Source organism: Corvus cornix, chromosome 2, assembly GCF_000738735.6.
Source record: "Corvus cornix cornix isolate S_Up_H32 chromosome 2, ASM73873v5, whole genome shotgun sequence".
Lineage (NCBI taxonomy): Eukaryota > Metazoa > Chordata > Aves > Passeriformes > Corvidae > Corvus > Corvus cornix.
The window spans coordinates 6,269,231-6,294,291 of NC_046333.1; the positions used below are offsets into that span (position 1 = coordinate 6,269,231).

At 44.2% G+C, this 25,061-nt stretch overlaps 1 protein-coding gene across 1 annotated transcript in view; it reads right to left on the reverse strand.

Annotated features, from left to right (window-relative positions):
* Positions 1-2,056: 2,056 nt before the first annotated feature.
* The window catches only part of KMT2C (lysine methyltransferase 2C), a 193,626-nt gene continuing 170,621 nt past the window's right edge, over positions 2,057-25,061 (reverse strand). Inside the window, 19 exon segments of the mRNA XM_039549549.1 lie at positions 2,057-4,065; positions 4,305-4,413; positions 4,799-4,872; positions 5,461-5,577; positions 6,455-6,623; positions 6,888-7,030; positions 7,191-7,327; positions 8,306-9,425; positions 11,275-11,379; positions 12,339-12,478; positions 13,062-13,314; positions 13,501-13,655; positions 13,751-13,929; positions 14,765-14,912; positions 16,036-16,177; positions 17,455-17,619; positions 18,024-18,236; positions 19,503-21,197; positions 24,087-24,319. Of these exon segments, the coding sequence (XP_039405483.1) occupies positions 3,973-4,065; positions 4,305-4,413; positions 4,799-4,872; positions 5,461-5,577; positions 6,455-6,623; positions 6,888-7,030; positions 7,191-7,327; positions 8,306-9,425; positions 11,275-11,379; positions 12,339-12,478; positions 13,062-13,314; positions 13,501-13,655; positions 13,751-13,929; positions 14,765-14,912; positions 16,036-16,177; positions 17,455-17,619; positions 18,024-18,236; positions 19,503-21,197; positions 24,087-24,319 (5,390 nt within the window). The 3' untranslated portion in view covers positions 2,057-3,972.

The following is a 25,061-nucleotide window of genomic DNA, read 5'->3' on the forward strand; positions in this document are numbered from 1 at the left end:
TGACAGGTAATTTCTGGGTTTTTTTCCTCCACTTCTCTGTTTTCATTTATTTTACTGTTCACCTGTCTTTGACTTCCTGCCTCAGCTTCTTCAGTGTGAGAAAAGCTGCTCTTACCCAGTGTATCTTTTCTTAGCACCACTGGACTTGTTTCCCACTCCACCACGACCGCCTTCCCTGGGAGCATGCAGCTCGGACCTTGGACGTGCCAGGACAGCCTTGCCCTTCCACTTGGGCAGCAGAAACATTCTCCAACTGCGCAAATACTCCAGCATCCAGTTACTGACACTTTGGGCAGTGTGAGGCAAATAATGATGATAATCTTGGAGTAATTAGAAACCCACATCTTTCTGCAGAGAGGAGATTCACTTGTGCCAGAGCCAGACTCTGTTTGGTCCTTCAGCCGCCTGCCAGGGCCAGCACCTGGGAGGAGAAAAGCAGGAGGATGCAAAGGAGCAGGTAAGAGTGGCCTGGCCACAGGGCAGCTGCTTGGCCTTCTCCCCTCGTCCTGGAGGGGGTGACCCCCTGGCAGGGAGAACCAGGTACCAGGGTTTAACTGAAAACCAGAACAACTGGCTGAAGTGGAAGTTCTTCCAGATAAAGCATTACAGTGGGAGTAATTAAGACACCAGCCAAGCTCCCTCCTACCACGAAAACCCTCTAAAACCAACCCCAGGCCTTTGATCAACTGAGCCTGTGCTGTGCCTTGCTCAGGGCCACCCGGAGTCTTGACATCAGTTCCCAGATGACTCTCGCAGTCAGGCAGGGCTTACAGGGTAGGGCTAGAACACAGTGTCAGCTCAGGTGGACCCTTCCAGGGGCAGCAGGGGCACCCTGGGTGGTTGCTGTGTGTGGAATTCCAGTCGTTGCTGGGGTGAAAGGATGGGCTGCAGCTTCACTTACGCCTGTCTGATTGACCCTGACTGCAGCAGGTGCTGACACAGCTGCTCCCAGCTGTGTGTGGGGCTTTCCTGTGACATTTGTGTTGGCAGCCACATTGTGCACGAACCTTGCTTGGCCTTTTCTTCTGTTGCCTTTCTCTTGTCTTTTTAAAAAAACAGTAAAAAAAAAAAAATCAGAAAACCCAACCAAATCCTCAAACAGGCAGAGCAGCAGCTTGCTTTATTTACTGTCTCAGTTGGTTGCCACGGAGAATTTTTGACCTTTTGCTCCCACTGGGGAGATTGGGAGGCTGCTGTCACCGGGAGCAGTGCCGGTTTCCAGGAACAGATGGAGGTGATGGACTTTTGGATGGTGTGAGTTACTCCTGCAGGGAATTCCTGGCCACAGACAGATATGGTGCAGCCACACAGCGAGGCCATCACTCAGGTGAGAGATCTTGGCTGGGAAAACCCAGCCCTGGGCCAGGGCCTGTTCTGAGTTGGGCTACCTGGTGTAAGCAGGAATTTGGAGTTTTGCCCTGTATTTGAGTGACTAGGGGCTTTGGTGAATAGGAAGCACAGAAGGAAAAGCCTCATCCCATGGTAGGTACTGTCACAGCACTCAGCTTCCTGCTATCATACTGAGAATTTATCTGTGAAGAAAGAAACTCTGCCTGGGGCTGATTTTTAAGCCCCTGTGTCCAGTACCTCCTTCTTGCTGGCTCCTGGAGTGGGTGGTGGCTGTGGCTGCCACAGGAGCAGACAGATCCTGCAGCAGCCAAAGTACACCATAAAAGTAACACCAGGGAACAGCTCGGGCCTGGCTGCTCCCCGCTGCTCTGTGATAAGTCTTGGAACCTTTTTTTAGCCTGGACTGTGCTGAGAGCTTGCTGGGAATGTCTCTGGAGTCCAGCAACGTCACAGCAGCAACATCAAGGTTCAACCCCACTCAGTCCTTTGCTCACTCCCCCTCCTGCAGGATGGAGGAGACTGGACAGGGTGTTAAGTGTTCAAACTGCTGGGTTGAGATGAGGATGTGGCACCCACTGTGAAATTTAGGATGCAGCTTGCACTGGAGAACAGGGAAGGCAAATGCTTCTCCCTGGTGGAAGCAGACACAAGTCCTGGAAGAAGCAGAAACCAGACACATCAAATGACAACAGGAGGATGCACTTTATAGATGTAAAATATTTTTATTCGTAAATGCTGATCTTCTAAATCTGTTTCCACAAATTCCAAAACCCATAACACTCTGTATACTTCAAAAAATTCTTTTTTTTGTGGTGTTTTTGTATTTTTTTTGCCAACATTAGATACTATTATACAGAACAGAAAAAACTGTAGGACAAATACTGGTAGGATGTTGGAATATTGTACAAGAGAAGAAAAATATTCAAGAAACAATTTAATACAGCTATTTATCAAGAGAAAAATATATACAATTGATTTATTCTGTAAGATAAAAATACATCATGCCATATACATTACAAGTTCAGAACTGTATTACTGAATATACCAACAGTTTACAGTCCACCTTAATTGTGCACACAAAAAAAAAAAACTTCATTTTTTTTTAATATTTAGCCTGTGAAGTGTCAGTACCAGAATTTTAAGTACAAAATAAAAAGCTAACCTGGTTCAAAATGCTGATTAAATTTCTACAAGCAAACACAAAACAGTGTTTATTTTTTTAAAGAAATGTAAACAAAAACAATCCATACAAACACATCTTTAAATTACATTTTCCAAAACCCTATTGCCAGAGTCCTGCAGCTGCAAGCACATTACACCTAATTTTTTTCCTTGTTTTCCTTTTAAGAAGGCTATCGCATCAGACTGAAGCTCCAACCGATTCTATGCTGTTTACGTGATTTAACGTAGGCTGAACAGTCACCTAATCCTTGACTACTTTTGCTGAAGAAAAAAACCCATGTCCAGCCTCTATTTTGGGTGGTTTTAGCAGTTATTCACAGTTATCACAAATTGTAAGCACAAAAAAACCTGACTTAAGAAATAGGGATGCAACAATATAATACAAATAAAATTAATCTAAATTACCCAAACATCTACAAAAGTCAGAGGTGTAATATACATGCCTTTACCAGGCTTAAGGTTTACTTAAAAAAATTCTCGTAAGACCACAGTTGAGACTGCTTTAAACATACAAAACCCCTCTCTTTAAATTGAGATTTTGGTTATTCCGAACTGGGAATCACATGTCCGTGAGCACATGAGATCGTATTGTAACATCCCTATCAACGTTTGAGAATAAGCACCCGAACTGCTGCAGAGTCTGGTAGCATTTGGTCAATAACTATTTTTATACTGTATTTTTTTTTTCTCAAAATATTTACACTTTTATACAAAGTAACAGAGTTTGTTAGTTCTGCAGGTAACAGCAGCAGCTTGGCTTTCTTCTAACTTTCTTTTTAAAAATAGCTTCATTCACTTATTCAATAATAAATACAAAAAGGTTCTCTTATTTTACAGAAATCAAAAACTACAATAAACTGACTCATGGAATCAAGTATTTAAATGTATTTTAGTGCAAGTTATTTTTTCCCTTAGCTCTATCCCTAAGGAAGTCGTTTCAGTACATTCCTTGTTCAGTGGTGTCTACTTTTATTTAAAATTTTTTCTTTAATTAGAGGGCCTGCCCCTTTATCAAATAAGGCTGTGGCCAGCACTTTGGACTTCTCCCTTTCGCTGGTGATTTCAGTCTTACATTCATAGTGGCCACCTGCCCTCCTGCAGGTCAGCCAGCGGTTCTTTGCCCAAGTTAAACAGTTTCTCCTTAGTGAGCTCAAAAACAAAAGTGCTGGACCATTCTGTTAACTCAGTTTCACCTCCACGTGTCTGGAAAGTCAGCTTCAGATTTTGCCGGCTTGCTTCTGGTGCTTGTTGGTTTGTGGGTTATTTTTCCTTTTTTTTTTTTTTTTTTTCTTTTTAAATACTTGTGTAGCAATCTGTATTTCCAGAAGTGATTTTTTTTTTTCCCCTTCAGAAAGGCAACAATTTTCCGTCGACAAAATCAAAATGTGAATCACTTCTTCCTAGGGACAAGCAACCCTCAAAGACAGCAAGGAATGCATTCTAGTTCATCCACTTTCGGCAGTTTACAGCTCCACAGTGACATGGAATCTTGTGCTGGTCATCTTCAAAATCAAACTTATAGTCATAGCAAAGCTGGGAAGAGAGGCAGGAGAGTGGTTATGGAACAGCTGGGATTTGCCACAGCTTTCCCTGTAGCTCCAGGTTAACAGCAAAACACAGCACAGGCTGCACTGTAAGGGACAGGCACAGTTTTACAGGAAAGGGGAAGGGAAATGTCACCTCCCCCCCAGCATAAACAGGTTGTGCCACTGGCCAGAAATCACGAATGGATGCACGTGGCAAGAGGGGTGTAAAGCCAGAACCTGCCCTACCTCTTCTCCCTTCTGGATTCTTCTGCTGGAGCTGATGATAATTTTGTGTCCTCTCTCAAAAGTGACCACCTCAGCCACGCAGTTGGGCGCACATGAATGGTTGATGTACCTACAAAGGAAGAGTGGGACAGATGAAACCTTTTAGGAACACCCATCCCTTGAGGCAGCAGATCTGAACCAAACCTCAGGATGGCCATAGCTCCACGGGCTCACCGCCTTTTCACTTGTAATTACATTACTCTGTGCTTTTTCTAGGTAAAGAAACATGAAAAAAAATCAAGTGTCAAAAAAAATCAAGGATCAAAAAAATTTCTTCATAGCTGTCATGAAATGTAACTGAAAGATGAGCAAAGCTGATGGAAGAGAGACAGTTGGGACAGTTTGAATGTACCAGCTCAGAAAACAAACCCCACAAACTCAGAGCCTCCAACAGTCCCAAGCCAAGGTGGGAGATGCCCCAGGAGGATGTCAGGGACCCCTCCAGGGCCACCCACCTTGCAGGGCCTCCCGTCAGAGTGGCGTCGATGACGTGGTCGTTGTCAATGCGGAACATGTACACGCCACGGTTCTGAAAGGCACAAGTGGGACAAGAACTCTGGTGAAGTTTTACTGCACTGCCAGTGATGAACCCAACATGGGCCAGCTCCAAGTGCCCTCCTGCATTCCAGATGAGGCACTGCCCCCAGGCTCACGAGGGAAAGCACTGTCACGTACTGCCTGTATCCCCACGCGTTTCTGAGGGATGATGGGTCATAAACACAAACCAATTCAGGTTCTCCTGAGAATTTCCATACTGCCTTTCATCCAGGATATTCGAGTGCTTCCCAGACAGGCATTAACTGTTACAATGCCATCAAGTCACACAAAGGAATTGGCTTTAAATTTAAGAAGTTCTCATTAAAAACTGAGGTCCTGACACCTCTGCCAGAGCTGTGTCCTCCCTACCTGGCCAGGGTGCTGTGAGATTTATTAAACACTGAAATACTCTAATAACAATCACTGTATATTCCTCTGGTTTTATTTTTAGCCTATGGGATTTATGGCACAGCAGAAAATAAATCAGGGGACCTGAATTCATCAGGCACAACAGCATTTGTTTTGTTGTATGAATGTCTGAATGGGGAAGGGGAAAGAGAGAATGATCAAACAACCTTACCTGAGATTCATAGAGCTTCTCCTTCCTGTTTGCTACCTCATTGCGGATAATCGTTCCGATATATTCAATGACCATTGTGTGCTTTTCAATGTCTCGAGCAGCATATAAACCCAGGCCCTACAGAAAGTACATTGAGAGTTAGTAACTTCACACTCACACTGTGTTCCTCACCATTCCCCAAACCAGCAGTGGAAAGGGACGTAGTTGAAGAGAGGGAAGCAGCACTGAAGAGTAACTGATGCCTTAACAGCCCAATGCAGAATCCAGCCTCACAGAGATCCAAGAAAACTCAGCTGCTGTCTCAGTAAGAAAGCTGCTCTTACCCCTCTGACACCTGACTGTGCAAAGGCTATAGATTCACTGAGAAATAAAAGTGGGTCGTGCTAGACCAGAGACACCTGAGAGGAACCCAGGCATGGCCAAGTCCAACCTAAAATAAACAACAACCGTGTCCACGCACGGCCAGATTAGTGACAAAGCTTCTCCAAAACATTCTGTGGGGCAAACAAGCAGCATCACATAAAGCAACAGGTTTCATATAGTTACAAGGGCAGGCAAATACTGGGATTTTCCTGCTGGTCTTGTACCACTTCATCAGCTTGGCCTGAGCATCTCATGCTTCCACTGTGTATTTCTATTTTTATTAAGTTTTACTAAGGTTTTGAGAAATAGGTTAAAACCCCCAGAACATCCCAAAACCTGAAAAACCCTTTTTTCTAGATGACTTTAACAAATGAATTTTTAAGACATTTATAATAATTAGAAAGAAATCTTACTTAAGGTAAATCTATGCAGTTGATGTGCCACGTAAAAATTGCTGGTTTTGGGACGAGACTGGACAGAATTTTCCAACAGGTTTAGTTTCAAATTTTAATCTAGATTTACACAAATATTTATATATAAAATACGACATCTACAGAATTCAGCTGTAAACCAGGTATGAATAAAGCATATGTGATTTTCTAAATACCCGTTTTCCGCCATGGGAACTGACCTGAATGCGAGAGCGAGCCAGGTACACGTTGGATTTCCACTCGGTTTTCATCTTGCGGTACTGAGAGGACTTGGAATGGACGAACTGTTTGCTGTAAGGCGCGTTCAGCTCCCCCGTGACTGTGCTCTGAAAGGACTTCGATGTGCTGGTGCTATTCAAGGTGTGAGGCCTGTAGGAATTGGGCATGTAACAGGAAAGAATACAAGAAAAACTGAAGATTTCTCTGAAAACAGCCAGGAAACCCATTAAAAATCCTCTCAGACATACAGACACTTAAAGCCAGCTAGCAGTGACACAAAGCAGTTCCTCTGACCGGGGCATGCACATTCACAGCCAAGGACGACAGGGTTTGTAAGCAGCAGACGAAAGCACAAATAACCCTAAAGCAGCCTATAAACCCTGGGCTGTACTATGTGAAATTAAAACAAAATACCTTAACACAAACCTCTTGACATGGGTACTCATTTTAGGCTCGGCACGGGCACAGCCCGTGGGGTTGATGGCAAGAGGAAGTTCCATTAAGGGGTTTCGGCCATAGCGGAAAGTGTAGTTCTCACAGGCCTCAACCCCTGGCAGCTGCAAAAAGAGAGAGAAAAAGAAAAAAATTACAAATAATTATGTGTTTAATTACATGTCTAACAAAAGGTTTACTTTTCCACACTTCTTTCTGTTCCCCTTCTCATGTGCCTAGTCAGCAACTGGGATGATCCAGCAAGAACTGGGGTGGTGAACTCACCGATTCTGCAATCCTGGCCACTGCAGAGACTGTCAAACCAAAGAGGTCTTCACCCTTCAGATAGCCGGGGAACAGCTGGAGCATTTCAGATTCTTTTCTAACAGAAGCAACGGGCTCCAAGATTTTATCCCACACACCTACACAACCATCGGGAGAGAATTACAGTCACCCAAAAAACAAAAGACAAAAAAACAAATGCCTGAGGATACGGGAACCAGAACCCAGTACTGACAAAGCCTTTGTCTTTGACTGCCCATACAAACAGGCCAGGATCTAAAAAGTGAAGTGGAGAATGATTTGGTGAGTTGCTAATTTTTGGGATTGAACAAATCCCAAATAAACACACCATTGATTCTGCACCCTCAGTTCTCAGAAATGAAGCTTTCAGTGCTCTCAGCATGGAAACTTCCAGTCCTCTGACAAGAACACGGACAGGTTCTCTTGAGAAATCCTGCAAAAGTAGGATTTTCTGAAAATACACGATATAATCTATTTTAACTAATTGTTCATAGTCAGTGCTTGTTCTCTGTGGGCAATTCCCTGGCACTGGTCTGACCGGGCAGAGTGGGGCTGAGGATATTGACACCCACAGCACCAAGGGCTCGAGACCCAGAGGGTTACAGGCCTCCAGCACATTCGCAAGCTGATTTCCAAGACCTGCCCATGTTTATGGACACACTGACATTCGTAGCCCTGACAGAGACATTACCCACCCTGAGAACAACATGGTCACTTGGCTGTTTTTAGAGCTCCCTAACTTGAGCCCAGCTGATTTGAAGAGAACTGAGCAATGGCTCTGTATTTAAACAAAGTCACTTTTCACAAAAGGAAACTTGCACTGACTTTCCTACTGCTTTAATTCATTTTCAATACTCCATCGTCTCCTCTGTGGACTTGGAACAATTCTTCTGATCTGCAGCTTATGCAATTTCTTTAGAGGTGTCCAGAGTCTTCACAGCACAGTATTAAAAATGGGCCCTGGAAGCTCACTATAAACATTACATTAGAACAGCGCCTGCAACAGTTGTTTCAAACAGGTCTCATACCACAGGAATCAGCAGTACCACAATGAACAGCCAACCCACAAATTCACCATCTTAGCTCACAAAACTTACCTTTAGGCGTTGTATCAGTCAGGACCAGATCCTCATGGCCCTGCTCTACCACCTTGATGACGAAGAGCGGGAGCCCATCCTTCTCCTCGATGGAGCAGAGATAGCGGCAGCGCCTGTTGGCGTACCTCATGCTCCAGTACAGCCGGCTGGCCTCGTATCCCACAGGGAAGAGGGCTTTGGAGGAGTGGAAGGCCTGCATCTGCTGTGGCAGCAGCTGGCCCACGGCATGGAAAATGAGGCTTCCCACACGGAAGGTGTGGTCGCGCTCCCCGCGCTGGACGATGCTGGCGATCTGCCGCACCTCGTCACGCTGCACGTACACCCTCCGGAACACTGCGAAGTAACTCAGCTCCTGCTCATGAGTTCCCTTTGGTTTGTGCATGGGGCAAAGCATGGTCTTGTCTTTGAAAAACATGCATTGTGCTTTAATGGCACAGGTAAAGTGATAAATATTGGTGCACCTTAACCTGTGGCAACCGCTGGTGGCACCCATTTTGTGACAGAACATGCATTTCATCTGCAGGCCTCTCCGCAGTGCTAGTTCTACGTTTATTAAGGCACCAGCTTGTGTCTCATACACTTCTGTAGACCAAAGAGCGCAATTCAAATGGACCCAAAGGTCTAAATCCAGGTTGAGAAGCCTTGCTGGTCCATCAGTTAATCCATCGCCTTCCTCATGACAGAAGCAACATTTCCTGTAGTCTTTAGGCACAGGATCTGGTTTAAGGGTTGTGCCCAGTTTTTTAAGAAACTCATCTATTTCTTCTTCACAAGGAGGTTTGAATGATCCTTTAGGAATCACAATCTGAATGCTCCATTTTTTCCATTTCATCCCTTTCCATTTCTTACTGGGAGGCCGGCAGTCCTCCAGACTGCTGTGTATTGCTTTTAACCTGGGTTTGAGTTTCACCGTTACCTTCAGCTCATCCGGTTTTGCCTCTACCTTGGCTGCTTCAAATGCAGGGGGGAACATGATGGGGGGTGATGAGGGTGGAGAAACCTTTTCCTGCAGCTGAGGCAGACAGTGGACGTCCAAAGTGGAGATGTTGTTGCTGTACTGATGGAATGCTTTGGGTGGCCTCTCCTTCATCGGCGACTGTGGCAGGGTTGGGACTGATTCCTGATAAGCAACAGAAAACTCTTTAAGAAAAAGATCCCAAAGTTGTTAACCATTAAACATGTCCTGAAAACAAGCGCAGCTCAGTACAGGAGAGGCTTCTCCAAATGCCTCAAATCAAGATGCAGCAACAGAGAAAGATGGAAATTATCCTGACCCATGTTACCACAGCTTGGGCCAGGATTTGGAACAGGAAATTCTCCCAACCTACCCAGAACGTGGTGCCCTTTAACACATGAGAGAAAGCACAGATAATCCTTTGTCCAGGTTCTGAATGAATGTAAAACTCCTCAACTGCCCTCAGTGAACTGACTGCCAGCTTTAGTTCTTAGGAATTCTCAGAAAGTTTTGTTACAACACAAAGTAACCTTAAAATATGGGTAACAGAACTAATTTAAAGCATAAGAATCTGGTGTTTGATACAAGCAGAAAATTTAGAACTAATGCCACAGATTTTTTTCCTGGAAACAAGTGAGGAAAAATTCCTGCAGGGCTCTGGATTAGATACACCTTGAGGACCTGAACTATTCAGTCACAGTAAAGAGGAATTACACCTGCAGAGATTTGTGAAAAAACAAACCTAAGAGAGAAAACAAGAACAACAAAGGAAGTTTAGATTATGAAGTGCTTAATGTGGTTTGTGTGATTAATCTTGAAAGAGTAAATTAAAGGATCAAGAGGCTGAACATGACATTTAATTATCTTAATTAGGTACATGCTGATGCACTTGTAGAGGAACGTTACCCTGTTTATATACAACTGAAAATGAGCTACACGGGACACTAAAAGCATGTGGATGTACACACAGTTATCTTCTCCAGGGTTGCATTTTTTTTGTTCAGTTTCTCCTGAGAAAGTTAAGTAGGATGCACTTGAAGGAAGACTTCAAACTATACAGTCTATACAGGACTATGAGAACACATTAATTAGGTAAAGCTTGAAGGACATGGCCTGTTCTGTCCAATGGTTTCGGGGAAAAAAGGCACATTTGATCTAGAAACAGCAGAAGACAAGTTAGTTAAAAGAAGTACTCAAAAAATTTTAACTGTGAGAAACTCAGCAGGATCATTCAGTCTTGAGTGAAGACTATGTCACTTTTAATGACTGAATAATTAGATAAATTTAAGTTCACCTTCCTCTGACTCTGAACACAGTACAAAATGATGCCCCATTTCTCTCAGGTGTCAGACACCCCTTGCAGTGTCTGCAGGTAGAGAACTACAGCAGAATATCCGTTACCACCTGAGAAAATTCCATGGCCTAATTCCACTTTCAGTTGAATGAACTTCTTCAAATGTCCTTCTCCAGTAATCAGAATCTCCTTTTGCTGGTCATTGTCAGCTCACAGGCTCCTTACTGTTTTGGTAATCAAAGCTTTAGAATGGCAGCTTTGCCCAAATAAAGTCAGGGAACAGGATTGTGTTTTCCCAGTTACACTGAACAAATGAAACTCCTTTTGCAAACTTGCTGCTCAGGTATTATTTTCACACTCGTAATTTTCTTTTTTAACCATAAAAGCCAAATCCAAGTGCAGGATACACCCCCTAAAAACATGTCTGTGGTTGTGTACAATGCCCAGAGAACTTGAATGACTTTGAGACTGCATCTTCAAAGCCTGGGAGGGCAGCCAAAGGTGGAGACTTTTCTGCCATGGATCTGTCAGACAGAAAGTTCTGCAAATGTGATTTTTATTTCACACTACTGGTTCAGAATCTCAATGTCCGAATATAGCGTAATTAATTTATAAACCTCCCCAGTGAAGTGCAAGCTTCCCCCTTGCCCCCTTTCTGTTCTCCAACAAATAGCTGCAATAATTTCAGCTCACTTGGGTCTGCCAGTGTTTGATACTTACTTTGTTCTCTGAGTTTTTTGCTTGCACAGCTGCTGAATAAAGAACAAAGCAGTTGTTGCTACAGAATACAATGTCCTTCATTTTATCTGAGCCTTCTTGGGAATCCTGGGAATCAAACACAGAAGAGTATCAGAAGTGCATTTTAATACCATTTTTCACATAGTAAATGTAATGAAACAAGTCTTCCAATCTGGCTGAAAACTCGTTTTATTTGTAGAACATTTGTGAAATAATGAGCGATGCTGTGATATAAATACTTGATTATTTGACAGATCTAACATTGCCACCACCTACACCCTTGTTCTTCAGCATTTCCTGCCTTTCACAGAAGTTTAACAATCAAAATAAAGCATTCTACACCATGCACCCATCTGTTCCATAGGCACTCTTGCAAAGTAAAATCCTTTTTCTTTTATCTTTAGATGGCAAAAGAATGTCTCACTTCAGCCTAATCAAAGCCAGATCACACTGTTTTATCTACTGATCCATCTGCAAAACCTTACAGGGAATTAATTCAGTGCATTCCTGCCTGCATGAACTCTTTACTCTATGCAAGTTCTGGCTATGTCTTTGTGGTGTAGTCACCTCCTGGTCACTGAAGAGCAATGGCACTTTTTGAAGGAATGACTGTTCCCAGTGTAAGGACAAGAGATTGTGACTGAAATCTGATTCCTGCCCAGAAGGAGTTCAAGTATTCCTGCTCTTACAGTAATTCCTGACACAGCAACACGGCTGCCTCACAAAGGAGCTTTTTTTTGAATTGAGGTCCCTGAAGAGGGCAGGGAAGGAGGTTGGTAGCAGAACTTTGAAAACTCCCATAGATAGGGACCTATTTTATGAAACGTACTGGAATTCCTTTTGTATCAGTAATAACAACTTTGCCATTTTTGAGCTGTACTGCAAATGTGCTTGAATGTCCCACCCTGAATTAGGCCACACAGGGATGGGGGACTACACAGGCAGCTGGAAGTGCTCTCAGCTGGCAGGACAAACAGCACTTTGTGCTATCCCTTGCTTTAAGGAGCCCCAGCGGAGTGCAGGGCCCTGCCCACTTCAGTACTGACCTGTTTGAGGAAGGGCAGGTCTTTGAAGGATTTCCTCACCCCACTGCCCAGAACCACGACCTTGCAGTGGGAGCACCAGCGAGGCCTCAGTGCTGAGCCTTCTGCCATGTTCTGGCTGTGATCCTTGTAGCCAGCCAGACCTAGGGAACAGATTATCTGTCAGAGGCTGTATCAATCAAACCAAACTTATCAGAGATCACAGTACTATTCACTGGTCTAGAGGACTAGCACCCTGCTGGACAGGGCATGGAAGGAGAGCTTTAAACCTTTACCTGATGGATAAATTGTATAAATCAGACCGAAACCAACTGTGTAAACAAGGCAAAAATACGTTCTTGTGTAAAAAATGACAAAATAAACTAACACGGGAATACAGGCTTAAGCAACCATGTCAAGCTTTCCAGCATGGGAACAATCTCTCTGAATGATGGATTTAAAACCAGACTGGACAAAAAACCCCCCAAAAAACAATAATATTAGGAGTTATGGGAGAAACGTCTCACTGAAAGTGATGTAAACAGGTAATGGAAATCAGAACTACTGAGAACTACTCATGGTTAAATCCAGCAGCATCCACATCATCATGTAAGAAGAGAAAAGTTTTATTTGGAACAAGAATCAACTATTGAGTTCTAGAGCATGAATTTATATGAGGCTGAAATGTACCAATACTGACTCAGTTAAAGCCTGGTACCGAACACCTGGAAGTTAAAGGCCACTCACCATTGCTGTTGGCAGGGAAGGGCACATTGGGCTGCTTCAGTCCATAGGGCCCCACGATCCTGGCAGGTCCCATGGATCCTGCCTGGGGACCCTGCAGGAGCAAGTGCTGCCTGTAGTCCATAGATGGGTTCTCTCTGTGAGTGTTGGTGGCTGCCATGGAGGATGGGATGTCTGGAGCATTACTGACCTCGTAACTGTTGGGAATTCTGACGTGGAGCAGGTTGGAGAATGCTGCTACAACACTACTGATGTTCTAGAAACAGTAATAAAAACAAACCTTTGTTTACATCTGACAGGAATTTCAGGCAGCAGGAATACAAACTATTAGAAGATTGCAACAGCAGCATTATTGCACTGTAACCACCTCAGAGTCACTATATATAAACAAAATTAACTGCTGTTGTACTTTATGTATGTAATACAGGCTTATTCCTTTTACCTCAGCAGCTGTGGGATGTAAAGTAATTGCTACAGAGATAAGGCCAGATTTAGGACCATTCTGGGATGGTCCAAGCTGGGAGGCAAAGAAGCCAGAACCAGGTAATGCTCCTGAACCAGGTTCTGATTTTATGTAATTCCTCTTGGCTTCTGAACCTGAAAATAGAACACAATACAGCAGGTTAGTCCTGCACTTACAGGAATACAGAAAAAAACAATCCTAAGTTGTGTTCACTCTGCTGCAGCCTCACCTTTTCCAGTGCTGCTGGGTAGGATGGGAATGATGGGAGATGGGACAGGTTCTGGGTTCTCCTCCTTTACAACTGACAAGTCTGGGTAGCGACTGATCTCCATTCCCACCACACTTTCAGGAGAGGAAGAAGGAACAAAGCTATCAGGAGTGTCCCTGTCCTCACAGTGATCTTGAACCCTAGAACAAAACCCAAAAAAGCTGTTTTGGAAATGGACAAAACTTTTGGTAAGCCGAAGTTATAAATCATGACAGGAAGCTAAAATGAACTTGCTTCTTGGACTGGTCACGGAACACAAGTAGGTGGTCGGCCGTCACTCCTGGGTATCTCGTATTCCACTGCACACATATTCCATTTCTTGGGAAAGATCCATGAAGAAAAACAGACACTAACAAAGCCACACCCTCTGTTCCCCATGGCTCTAGCTACCAGTGTAAAAAATTACCATTGGATATTTGATATTTAATATTTAAATATTTAATATTTGATATTTTAATATTTAATCTGTCTGGTCTTTGTCCACATACAGGCTCCAGAGTTCCAGAGACACCCATATTTTGGGTAGGCAAGTGCAAGGGAGGCAAAAGGGAAGCTCTCTGCAGGAGACTCACGTTCCAACCAGTGCTCACCTGGGAAACTCAGTGGAGTTGTGCAGTTTCAGGCTGGCTCTTGCCAGTCCTGCTGCTGCTACAGCAGTCACCTGTCACTACAGCCTCACACTGCTCCAGGAAAAATACCTATTCATATCATTTTCTTCTACCTTTAAGAGCACAAAGTAAGGAGTTCCTAAAAATTTAACAGAATCTAGAGTCTAGCAATGGCTTTAATCATCTATTTCACCATGCTGCTCTCTACATGTGGAATGTTAAGAGTTAAAATGATCCCATTCCATTCTCTGCCCTTCTGTGGCTGTGCACAATGGATTTTGTTTCTCCACACCTTCACAGTCTCATCCACTGGAAGATCACAGAATCTGCTCCAAATACCTTTCTGAAGATGTCAAGGAAAACCTACCTTAACTCCTCCTGGTTGTTGTGAGGTGGTGTTGGAAGTGAAGCGGGAACATCCACAGTTTTGGGGCCCTGAGCCATTGCTCTGGCTAATAAATCATCTTGTGGTCTGAAAGGCAACTGGAACTGCTTTGGCCCCAGAGCTTTGGTAACTGAAAGCAGAAAGGCACAGCACAATGAGACATCTGGGCAGCTCCTTCAGAGACAGACATGCTGCCTGCTGGGGGTGGGTGGGGCCTGATGGTGACACCACTCTCAGACACTTGGGAGTTCAACAAATTGTGACTGTTGAGGATTAACTTCCATTTTTACAAAAAACCTGCACATTTTGAGCAAACAGGGCTTGAAAGGCTTTTGAGTGTGTCTTCTGCCACCATGAGAGGATGTTTGTTTACTTTAAAAAACCCACAAAAGTACAGAAAATCAACAATTTTTTAACAACAAAGGAAAAGGGGTGTGAAAAAAAGGATTTTAATCACTGAATAGTCTTTACAAGGAGCCAGTAGAAAGAACAGAAAGCAATTTTAACAGTCCAAATTATAAGCATCGGGAAATACATACTGACTGCACACATTCTGGATAGACAGCTTTGAGCTCACTCAAGGAGATCACCCAGTCCTTTGTACTGGACCCAAGAAACTGATCTTAAGGTTTACTTTTTCATTTCTTAAGAGTGTGTCTAGCTCTCAACATGTTTTTGAAAGGGAACAAGGCAAAGGCACCAACACCTGACACTACATGGGTGTAAAATATTGCTGGGTAGTAATGATTACAACCTTAAAAAGTTGGGGCATTTTGTTTCTATAAAGCAGTACTGCAAGTGAGAAGCATCGTAGGAGATAACCTGGAAGAGACTGAGGGGAGACCTCACAGCAGCCTTCAGCCTCCTCATGATGGGATACAGAGGGGCAGGCACTGATCTCCTCTCTCTGGTGACCAGTGACAGGATCTGAGGGAACGGCCTGAAGCTGTGTCAGGGGACGTTTAGGTTGGATATCAGAAAAAGGCTCTTCACCCAGAGGGTGGCTGGGCACTGAACAGGCTCCCCAGGAAAGTGGTCACAGCACCAAGCCTGACTGAGTTCAAGAAGTGTTTGGACAACGCTCTTGGTCACATGGTGGGATTCTTGGGGGTGTCCTGTGCTGGGCCAGGAGATGAACTTGATGATCCTGGTGGGCCCCTTCCAACTCAGTTTATTCTGTGATTCCAAGATCTGTTTTGCCATTTGCCTACAAAAAGGACTCACTTTACAGAACCAACACACATGACCCTTACCATCGTGGCCTCCCAGCACTCCAGCCTTGCCAGCGAGTTCCTCTGTGGTGGCGAAGCCGTTTACCAACTTCTGGCAGGCCACAGGCGGCGGCGTGGGAGGGAGAGAGGCCGGGGGGGTCGGGGGATTGCTCAGATTGTTCTGCTGCATGACATTAATTAAAGAACATCAATCAGGACGGAACACAGGGAGAGAACTTGCCTTGTTCCAGTACCAGACAGTGTAACCCACTCAGAGTTTTACACCCCAATACAGCACTGAGAAGCAGCCATAGTTGATGCCCAAGCATGTGACCAAATACAGAAAAGTATCTACTGTAAAAGACACAGTGATTGGCTTTTCTTGTATCAGTGACATCAGAGAAACAGCTTACATGAGTACATTGCCAAATACATTACCAAAAGAAGATGTGGCTAAACTGTTTACAAAAATGCACAAGTAACATTTTAAGGAACAGTTTCAAATGAGTTCCTACAGTTTCAGCAAAGGTCCCAACTCCGTGCTGAGAGAGCTAGACCACAGTGACTCTCCAGCACCACAAACAAGTCAGCTTCCCCAGTTGTCACTGAAGGAGAAGCTGCCTCACGTTCAGCACAGAAGCAGCTGTCACTGAAGCAGCTACCAAGGAGCAGCAGATACTCTGCAAGTTCACACTCTGGGCTACTTCTCACTAGTTTATTCAACTGCACATATGTTAAATGGAAACTAAATGAGAACTTCAGTATCTGTTGTTGTTGCTGAATGCCTACAAAGCTATTCCTCATTACTTGGTTTTGGCCACAAAAGCTATTTCTGTAGGTCCCATTCTCAGCTTATGCACTGTGTAAGGCTGGAGAAAACACCACTCACTGGTTGTAACAGGCTTTTATATCAGGGTATCCAAGCAGCAACTTGATTCTGCCTGTTCAGTATCTTGCTGCCCTCCCAATATTGCCACTCTGATCTCAGAGACTGCGTTTTAAATGCCGTGGGTTATTAACTCATCAAGAAACAGTCTATTTTGTTCAGAGTTCTCAGGTTCTTAGTTAGGGCTTGGTGGGCAAATGAGAAAAAGTCTATTTCTTATTTTATTCACATTAAGAAATGCTTTAATGCTTTCAATGACTTTGCGAAGTACTGAGAATTCAGTCTTTTCTGCTCCACAAAACTGCAATTACCATTTTCATTATTTAGCATCCATTTGTTAAAAGAGCATTTGTAGTTTTTACTTAGTTTACAACAACACAGTTTCCAGAACAAATTTCCACTTTCAGAGAGTAAAACAATGGTGACTGTTTCACCACTGCACTATCTAGTACAGCAATAGAAGATTATTTTTCTTCTAGTTGCATAAAAGGCAGGAACTCTGACTAGCAGTAATAATATCTTGGACTTCTTTTCCCACAGAGAGCACACAACAGAAATCCAGATTAAAACCATACCTTGTAAATGAGCTGGGAGTAGTAATCTGAAGCCCCATCAAGAGTAGCACTTCCAAAACTTCCCATGAGTCGATTTCCACCATTTAGCTGGCCACTGCCATAGGGGAGAAAGTGTGCAAAGCTCACTCCAATTATTGGTTCCACCAAAGGCAGAAGAGAAAGTTGCTGTATAAAAAGAAAAAAAAGCCAGAAATTAATTTAAGTATAATACAGATGCAAGGTTCCAATGTTCCAATCAGTAGAGTGATTTCTAATACAAAAGAAGAATTGGAATTTATCCACTGTCAGGAAACTGTCAAACACAGGCCTCTCTGTTTGTTAAGGAATGCAGTCCCTGTTCAGCTCCAGCTCCCTGTCAGCAACTCTGTGGCTTTGGGACTATCTACCATGTCAGCCCACCTTCCAAAATTAAACAAACCCCAAACTTTAAATTCCTGATTTTGTGGAAGTTCTCATTTTCCCCACCCTGTGCTCAAAATTCAACTTAATGATCAACTTCACTTCCATCAGGAGAAATCCACTGTTCCATGTATCCTCTGGACTGCCTTTCCCAGTCCCTGCACCCTTACCTGTTTCAGCTGGATGAAGGTATCTGCATTAGGATAAACAGCCTGCTTTTCTTCTTCCTCTTTTTTCCTTTTCTTGGACCGAGGAGCTGCCTTCTCTCCCGTCCTCTGAGCCCGCTTGTTTCTCTGCTTCTTGGTTTCAGGTCCTACATCTGTTCTCTGGAGCTGGCTGTTACTGCACCCAAATGGACCTTGCATCTGGGCTCCTGTAGTTTGCTGGTGTGAAAAAAGGAAGTGCAGCAGAAATTTTGACATGTTAATACATAGTGCACTCCGATTTACTGCGCACAACTCTGCAAGCACAGGCACAGTGTAGTAAATCTCACTGATAACAAAGCGTATTTTACTGGCAGGTGGAACTGCTGAACTGTCCCTACAGACAGAATTATGACCTCCCATTAACACTACTGACATCTGAAAACATCATTAAAAACTCACAGGCCAGAAATAGTCTTCTGAATAACCCCTAAAATACAGTTACATGGGCATGAAACCCTGGAGATGTTCATGAGGGCCTAATGAAAGACAGACCTGGTGGCAGAAGAAAGGCGTGGAAGTTAATATAATACAAAAGTATTTTGAGGTTAGAAACAAAAAAAAGTGTTGTGAAACATTTCTGGATTGTACCACTTGGTTAAATACTTCCAGTACAAATCTGCAAAGCCTTTCTTCCCATGGAAGCATAGCTGGGTAAAAGGGATCAGAACGGGACTCTAATGCTACAGGGGCAAGCCAAAAAAAAGTCCATTATTTTAAAAATCCATTATTATTTTAAACAGCTCTACATGACCCCTACCACCAGTATTCTAATATTCCTGTCACATGTTTTTACTGTGGATGTTTAACACTTACTTAAATTACCTGCTGCTCACAATTATTACTTTTACGAGTATTTATTCCTTTTAAGTACACCTGAATTTTGTTTTAAGAATGAATGTAGAGTTTAGGCATTCAAAACCCAAAAACAGAGATTATGATTATAATAAAATGACCAAGAAGTCTAAGTCTAAAGTGTATCCTACCTCCACAGAAAGCACTTTTCTTCAGGTCTGTTTTTAAGGACCTTATAAATTAATAAATCTTACAGACAACTCAGATGGAGTCACAGGAGAAAGCAGCACCCAGACACACCATGTTCTGTACAGACACGTACCAGTGAGTAATTAGGAATCATATTGTAAAATCCTGCCTTAATATTAGGAAGTGGTATTCTTAAAGACAATTTTCTGTAGAAAAATGGGTTTTTTGCATTTCAGTGATTTCTGAATATGCTGACCTAAGAAGTCATATTAAAATTTATTCTTTTTTTAGCACAGGTGATTTACTTGTGGAGAAGAGGCAGGAAAGAGGCCAAAGTTCCTTAAAGCTGCTCCCTCCACCCGCATACAGGTAGGTTACGTCCCAACACATGCCCACAGTAAGGCACAGACTAGGCTAGGACTGCTACTGACGAGAGTGTAACAAAACCAGTACCAGGCTCACCATTCCTTCAGCTGGACTCTGCTTCTCTGCTAACTTTTTATCCCCAGAAGCCTCTTCTTCTGCTCGGCCGCTGTTCGCCGGTTTCTGATTTAGAAGAGATGAGGACTTCTTGTTTTTTAGCAGATGTTTCAGCAGTTCATTCCCTGACTCCCCTTTGGCTGTCGGAACACTGGGTGGCTGTGCTGGACTTGGAGCTGAAGAGGTCGGCTGTGAGGTGACCTTATCCTCCTCCACCTTAATACTGCTTGGATTTTCTGGTTTAGGCTCAGCTTGACCTGAGCACTGATCAGTTTCTGCCTTTTCCAGTTTCACTTCTTGGAGGCTGGTGGGTGTGTCCGTTTTAGCCTTTTCAGCCTCTGCATTGCCACCGGGCTGTTTCTGGGACATGCTGCTGCTGCTGCTGGGGAGCTTCCCCTCCAGCTCCGGGGAGCTCCGGCTCTCTCCTGCATTGGATGTTGAGGGGCCCGTTAACTCCACAGACTCCTGTTCATCCTGGTGCCGTGGCTCATTGGGGGTGTTCACTGTGGGGGTGGAGGTAGCATCAGAAATGGTTGGGGTTGATGGTGGGGTGATATCAGAGTGTGGTGTTGACGGGGCTTTTATTGACTCAGCATCATCGTCCTTTTTCTTTTTCCACGTCCTTTTCTTTTTGCCTTTCTCTTCTGGGATTATGTCAGAATACAGCTGGATGAGAGACTGGCCTGACACAGGGATGTTTGCTGCCTGGGGCACACCAGTGTCCGACCCACATGGGACACCGCTCCCCAGCACTGGAGATGAAGGTACAGCAGAAGGAAAAGGAGGCCTGACCTGGTTCTGCGTAAAGGCAGCCCCAGGGAGATTCCCATGAGTTTGTTTTACATTATGGAAATTGGGGGATCCACCTGGAACAGCAGATGCATCAGGTCCAAAAGCTGCAGGTCCCACTGGCCTTCGCTCTGTGCTTTGCATAAAATTGGTGGCAGGAGGGGAGGTCACAGCACCCTGCTGCAGGATCTGCCCCATCTGCTGCTGCTGCTGTGGGGACGGCTGCAGGGGCCGTGGGGTTTGCATGAAATCACAAGGCAGCTCAGAATTGAAGAAAGGTATCTGAGATAAGGATGTTTTGTTATTCAGCTCAGGCCCCATCATACTGTGCTGCTCCCGCTCCATCCTCTGCTGCAGAGCTCTCTGTCGATCCACCTCCTGCATCAGTTGGATGCGCTGCCGCTCCTGCTGCTCCCGTAAGCGCTCCTTCCGCTCCCGCTCCTGGAAACTTTCACTGAAAGGGTTGTTGTCCTCAAACTCCACCCTTGGGGGTGGCCCTGACTGTGCAGCTGCATTTGGGCCAGGCACAGGAGCAGGGGTACCAGGAGTAATTGGCAGTGGTGCCATTGGAGGCTGCATCCTTGCTGGATTCATGGAAATGTGACTTGCAGGGGCACTTGGAGGTTGCCATCCTGATAAATTTGCCATCCTGGTGGGGTTGGATTGCCCAGGCATCACCACTGCGTGCTGCTGATGCTGGAGCTGCTGTGCCACCATGGGAAAGTTCTGCTGACTCATTGCTGGTGCTGCTCCTCCTGGAACCATCGGAGGCTGGCCCTGGACCCCTGGCATTATGGAATGGGGAGCCATCCCACACTGCTGCTGCTGCTGCTGCTTGATCCGGTACTCCTCAATCAGCTCCGCGTGCTCCTTCTGCTGCTTCCGGATCTAAACATTGAAACAGTCATTACTCATCCCTGCCACGTACAGGCTGTGTAAGCAGCATAAACCATGTAACTCACCACTGTAATTCCAGGAGACAATGAACCTCAGGTCAAAACAGCGTTTCTGCAGTGTTTTTAATGCTAAACAGCCATTATTTCATTAGGAATACCCCCTGTCCCAACACTTCAGACAGAACAGCAGCGCCTCAAAGTTCTAATTACACATCAAGACTGCACTGTGCTAGAGAATATACAAACCTAAACCAGCAGTGATCCTTGTCCTCCTACAGATCTTATCATCCATGCACAGGATACAAACAGTTGGGAACTGACAGGAAAAGGGAAACAGTGAGATGGATGATGTTCACACATCAGCAACATTTTTAAAAGATGTAACTTGAAAGGAAAAGTTTGCAGGATAACAGTGATGGATATTCCCAGTTGTTCACAGGCAGATCCTCAAACATCTCATGTCAGATGAAAATGCAACTCCGGCTTGAAAATTTAAAATTTTAAGACCAAAATAAACTCAATGTGGACACTACAAGTTATGCCTTGTAGTTTAGACAAACAGAAGTCAACTGGACAAGCAAGAGCCTTTCAGAAACGCTGCAGATATCCAATTAAATTTGTTTCTAAAAAAATAAAAGGACGTGCAATCCACTGGCTGATGATGCATACATTACGGGAAATCTCTCTCTCACTAGAGAGGAGTCATAATCTAATCTCATTAGATTAAGACTTCCACAACTTATGCAGGGATGGAAAAACTCTGTAACATAATTCTAATTGTTTGCTAGCCCTCGCCTTTATCTGAGGCAAGGGATAAGCCAGAAAGCTCAGGGTAACAGTGATGCCACAGGACACACTTCAGGCTGCGGGAGAGATGCACCCAAAAGGTTATTTACACAATTATCCCAGGTCCAAGATGGTTTATGAGCTCTGTCTTGGCACTGACACTGCTGGATAAACACTGCACAGAGCCACTGGATCCATCTGCACTGCACAGAACCAGTGCTCCAGGGCTTCTCCATGGTCCTACAGCACTAAATCTGTGCAGGCTCTGTGGGGCTGTACCATGAAGCATCCAAAGCACCACAGCCTCCAGGGCCTGCAGGGGTGGATCAGCCGTGACTGTCCCTGGAATGAGCTGAGGTGTCCAAGGCCCTGTGCTGAGCACCCCCAGAGGCCCTGAGCCAAGATGGAGATTTCAGCAGTGCAGGGAGAGCAGGGCAGAGCCTGTGAGCACAGGCACAGTGCCACAGGGGCCATCTGGCAGGGTGTGCATGGCTCCATGCCTGGCCAATAACCCTGTCTCACATCAGCTCCTGGGGCACAGTCAGCTCCGGGCTCTCCGTGCCTGTGCCCAGGAACAGCCACTCGTAGGGATCCAAGAGCTCTTTTCTCTCTCCATATATACAGAGACTTTTCAAAAACTAACAGAAGCTTGACTGCAGAAAAATTACTTGATCTGATCTGAAAGAGTGGCAAATTGCTTCCAATAGAAGGTCCTTAAAACTAGACTTTAAACCTCATTTCAGCTCCTACAAGGTACAGAACACAAAATGGTGCTTAGATGTGGATGAATCAACCACCGGTCTAAATCACTGGCTAAAGGGCAGGGAATGGCTTCTGCCAGCAGCAGATTAAATTTAAATTCAAAAATTACAAATAGGAGAACCTTAAATAGGGGGCAGTAAATGAATCTGCCAGCAATGTCATGATTAGCAGCTGTTACTTCACTCTAACTCCACCATAAGATTAGACTGTCATATATGTATGATAAAGATTGGTTAAAGGGAATTTTTTTTCATTTTTTCTACTTGTGATTCGTTGTGGAAGGGAAAAAAAAATTATGTAGACATAATTTACCCACTCCATCCCTCTTCCACACAGCGGAAAGATGAGCTAACTAATATCCCATCCAGCAAATACTTTGTCTTGAAGAAACACAGGAGCAAGAACTCAAGGGTCAGATATCACCCAGGACTTCATTCCAAACTGTCTGCTGCCAATTTTTTTCCTTCATACTAGTAAAGGGTAATTCTAAAGTATTTTCATTTTCAGCAGGACGACCTGATCCTGACAATCATGCCAGATAATTTATAAAAAATGTCTTGAGGAACCACAGCATTCACTACTGGTGGGGAAAGCGCAGATTTAACAAAGCTATCACAGGTTTCATCTCACTATTACCACAGTTACAATATGTGAAATTCCAACTGAATATAAGGAAAGGAAAACAAAGCCCAGTGAAAGTGGTTACATGTAGAAACAGGGGCCCAGAGAGGCTGGGAAATCTCTATCTTTGGAGACTTACAAAACTTGACTGACAAGGTGCTGAGTAACCTGATTTAATCATGAAGCTATTTCTGCTTTGATCATGACTAAAAGATCTCCAGATATCCCTTTGACCTGTGCTATTCCATGACACAATACTGATGATCAGCATCTAGGAACGAGACAGAGCATACAACTAGACTAACTCTAAAGATATAATGGCAAGATATTTTCAAACTGTAGGAAAAGAAGATTGGGTTAGGAGGTTCATTCAAGCCTGAAACAAAGCACTGCATGCTAAAACTTTTCTCTGACTATTTAATTTTTGCTTTGCATGGTGTCAAGAACTCTGCAAGTCATTTTGTCAAGGAATTCCCCTCTTCCCAAAGTACTAACCCAGCTTTTTGTCATAGTGTTTGCCACAGCATACTCCTTTGCAGCTCCAGGGTCCATGTACTCTCCAGAGCAATGCTGTTACACACGCAAAACAGAACAGGGAGTGGCTCCCTTTAAGTAGAGCTCCACTGTATCTTTCAGAAGATTTAAAGGAAAGAGTTATTACCACTGTGACAGCTCAGTGGCAAGGTGAACAGTCTGGATTCCAGATGATTACCTGATCTAGCTGTTTTTGGACCATACTTTGCTGCTCAGTAACATGTTTAAGCTGCTCTGCATCCTCCTCTGGGAACTCCCGGCCGGCTTTCTTGGCTGTGCGCTGTTTGGCTGAGAGGGCCTTTTTGGATTTTCTGTGGGCTCCAATTTGCTCCTCCAGGTACTTCTGTTGCATTTGAAGAAGTTGTTGTGTATCTTGCAGCCATTCCTCATACTGCTTTCTTTGTGAATCATCTAGAGAGAAGGGAAATGAAGTGTGATATGATCTCATCCTGGAGATGAGGAGATGAGCTCTCATCCTACTTCTTAGAGCTCAAATTTAACCATCACCGCCCCCCCCCCCCCCCATCCTTTTTAAGAGACTAGTGATCAAATTCAGACAAATTTGACAGAGAATTTGGTATTTCAATACTAAGCTCTTGGAGTGACCTGAGTAAAGGACACAGATCCAAATAACTGCATTTGTGAGAGGAAACAGTTTTAACACAGTCCATATCGGGAGGTATCAGCCAGCTGTTGAGGCAGCAAACATGCACTTGCCAGTGAGCAAATGTAGCTTTGGGAACAGCTAGAGAACCCAGTGATTCCCTGTTCTGCAACAGAAGAGGGGACATGGAAGATCTCTGGAAGTACTCAAGTACAAAGAGCTTAAGGAGCAAGGACATAAACTTACAGAAAACACGGCCTGATTAATTCTGGTGTTTGCAGAAAACTGTTGTACACACAGAATTTATTTTTATGACCGCTTCTAAGAAAAATATTAAAATGATGAACACCATCGAATATTAATGAAGTGAAAGAAAGATACTGTCTTTGTAAAAATCACTTTGTCAGTGGCAGCCTTCAGCACAGGGCCTTCAGCACCAATGCCATTTACTCCCCCCAAAATAAATGCCTCTCATTTAGGCTGTAATAGAGACATTGCTCTTCTTACAAATGACAAATGCTCATCTGCCACGGGCAGTCCATTGCTCTC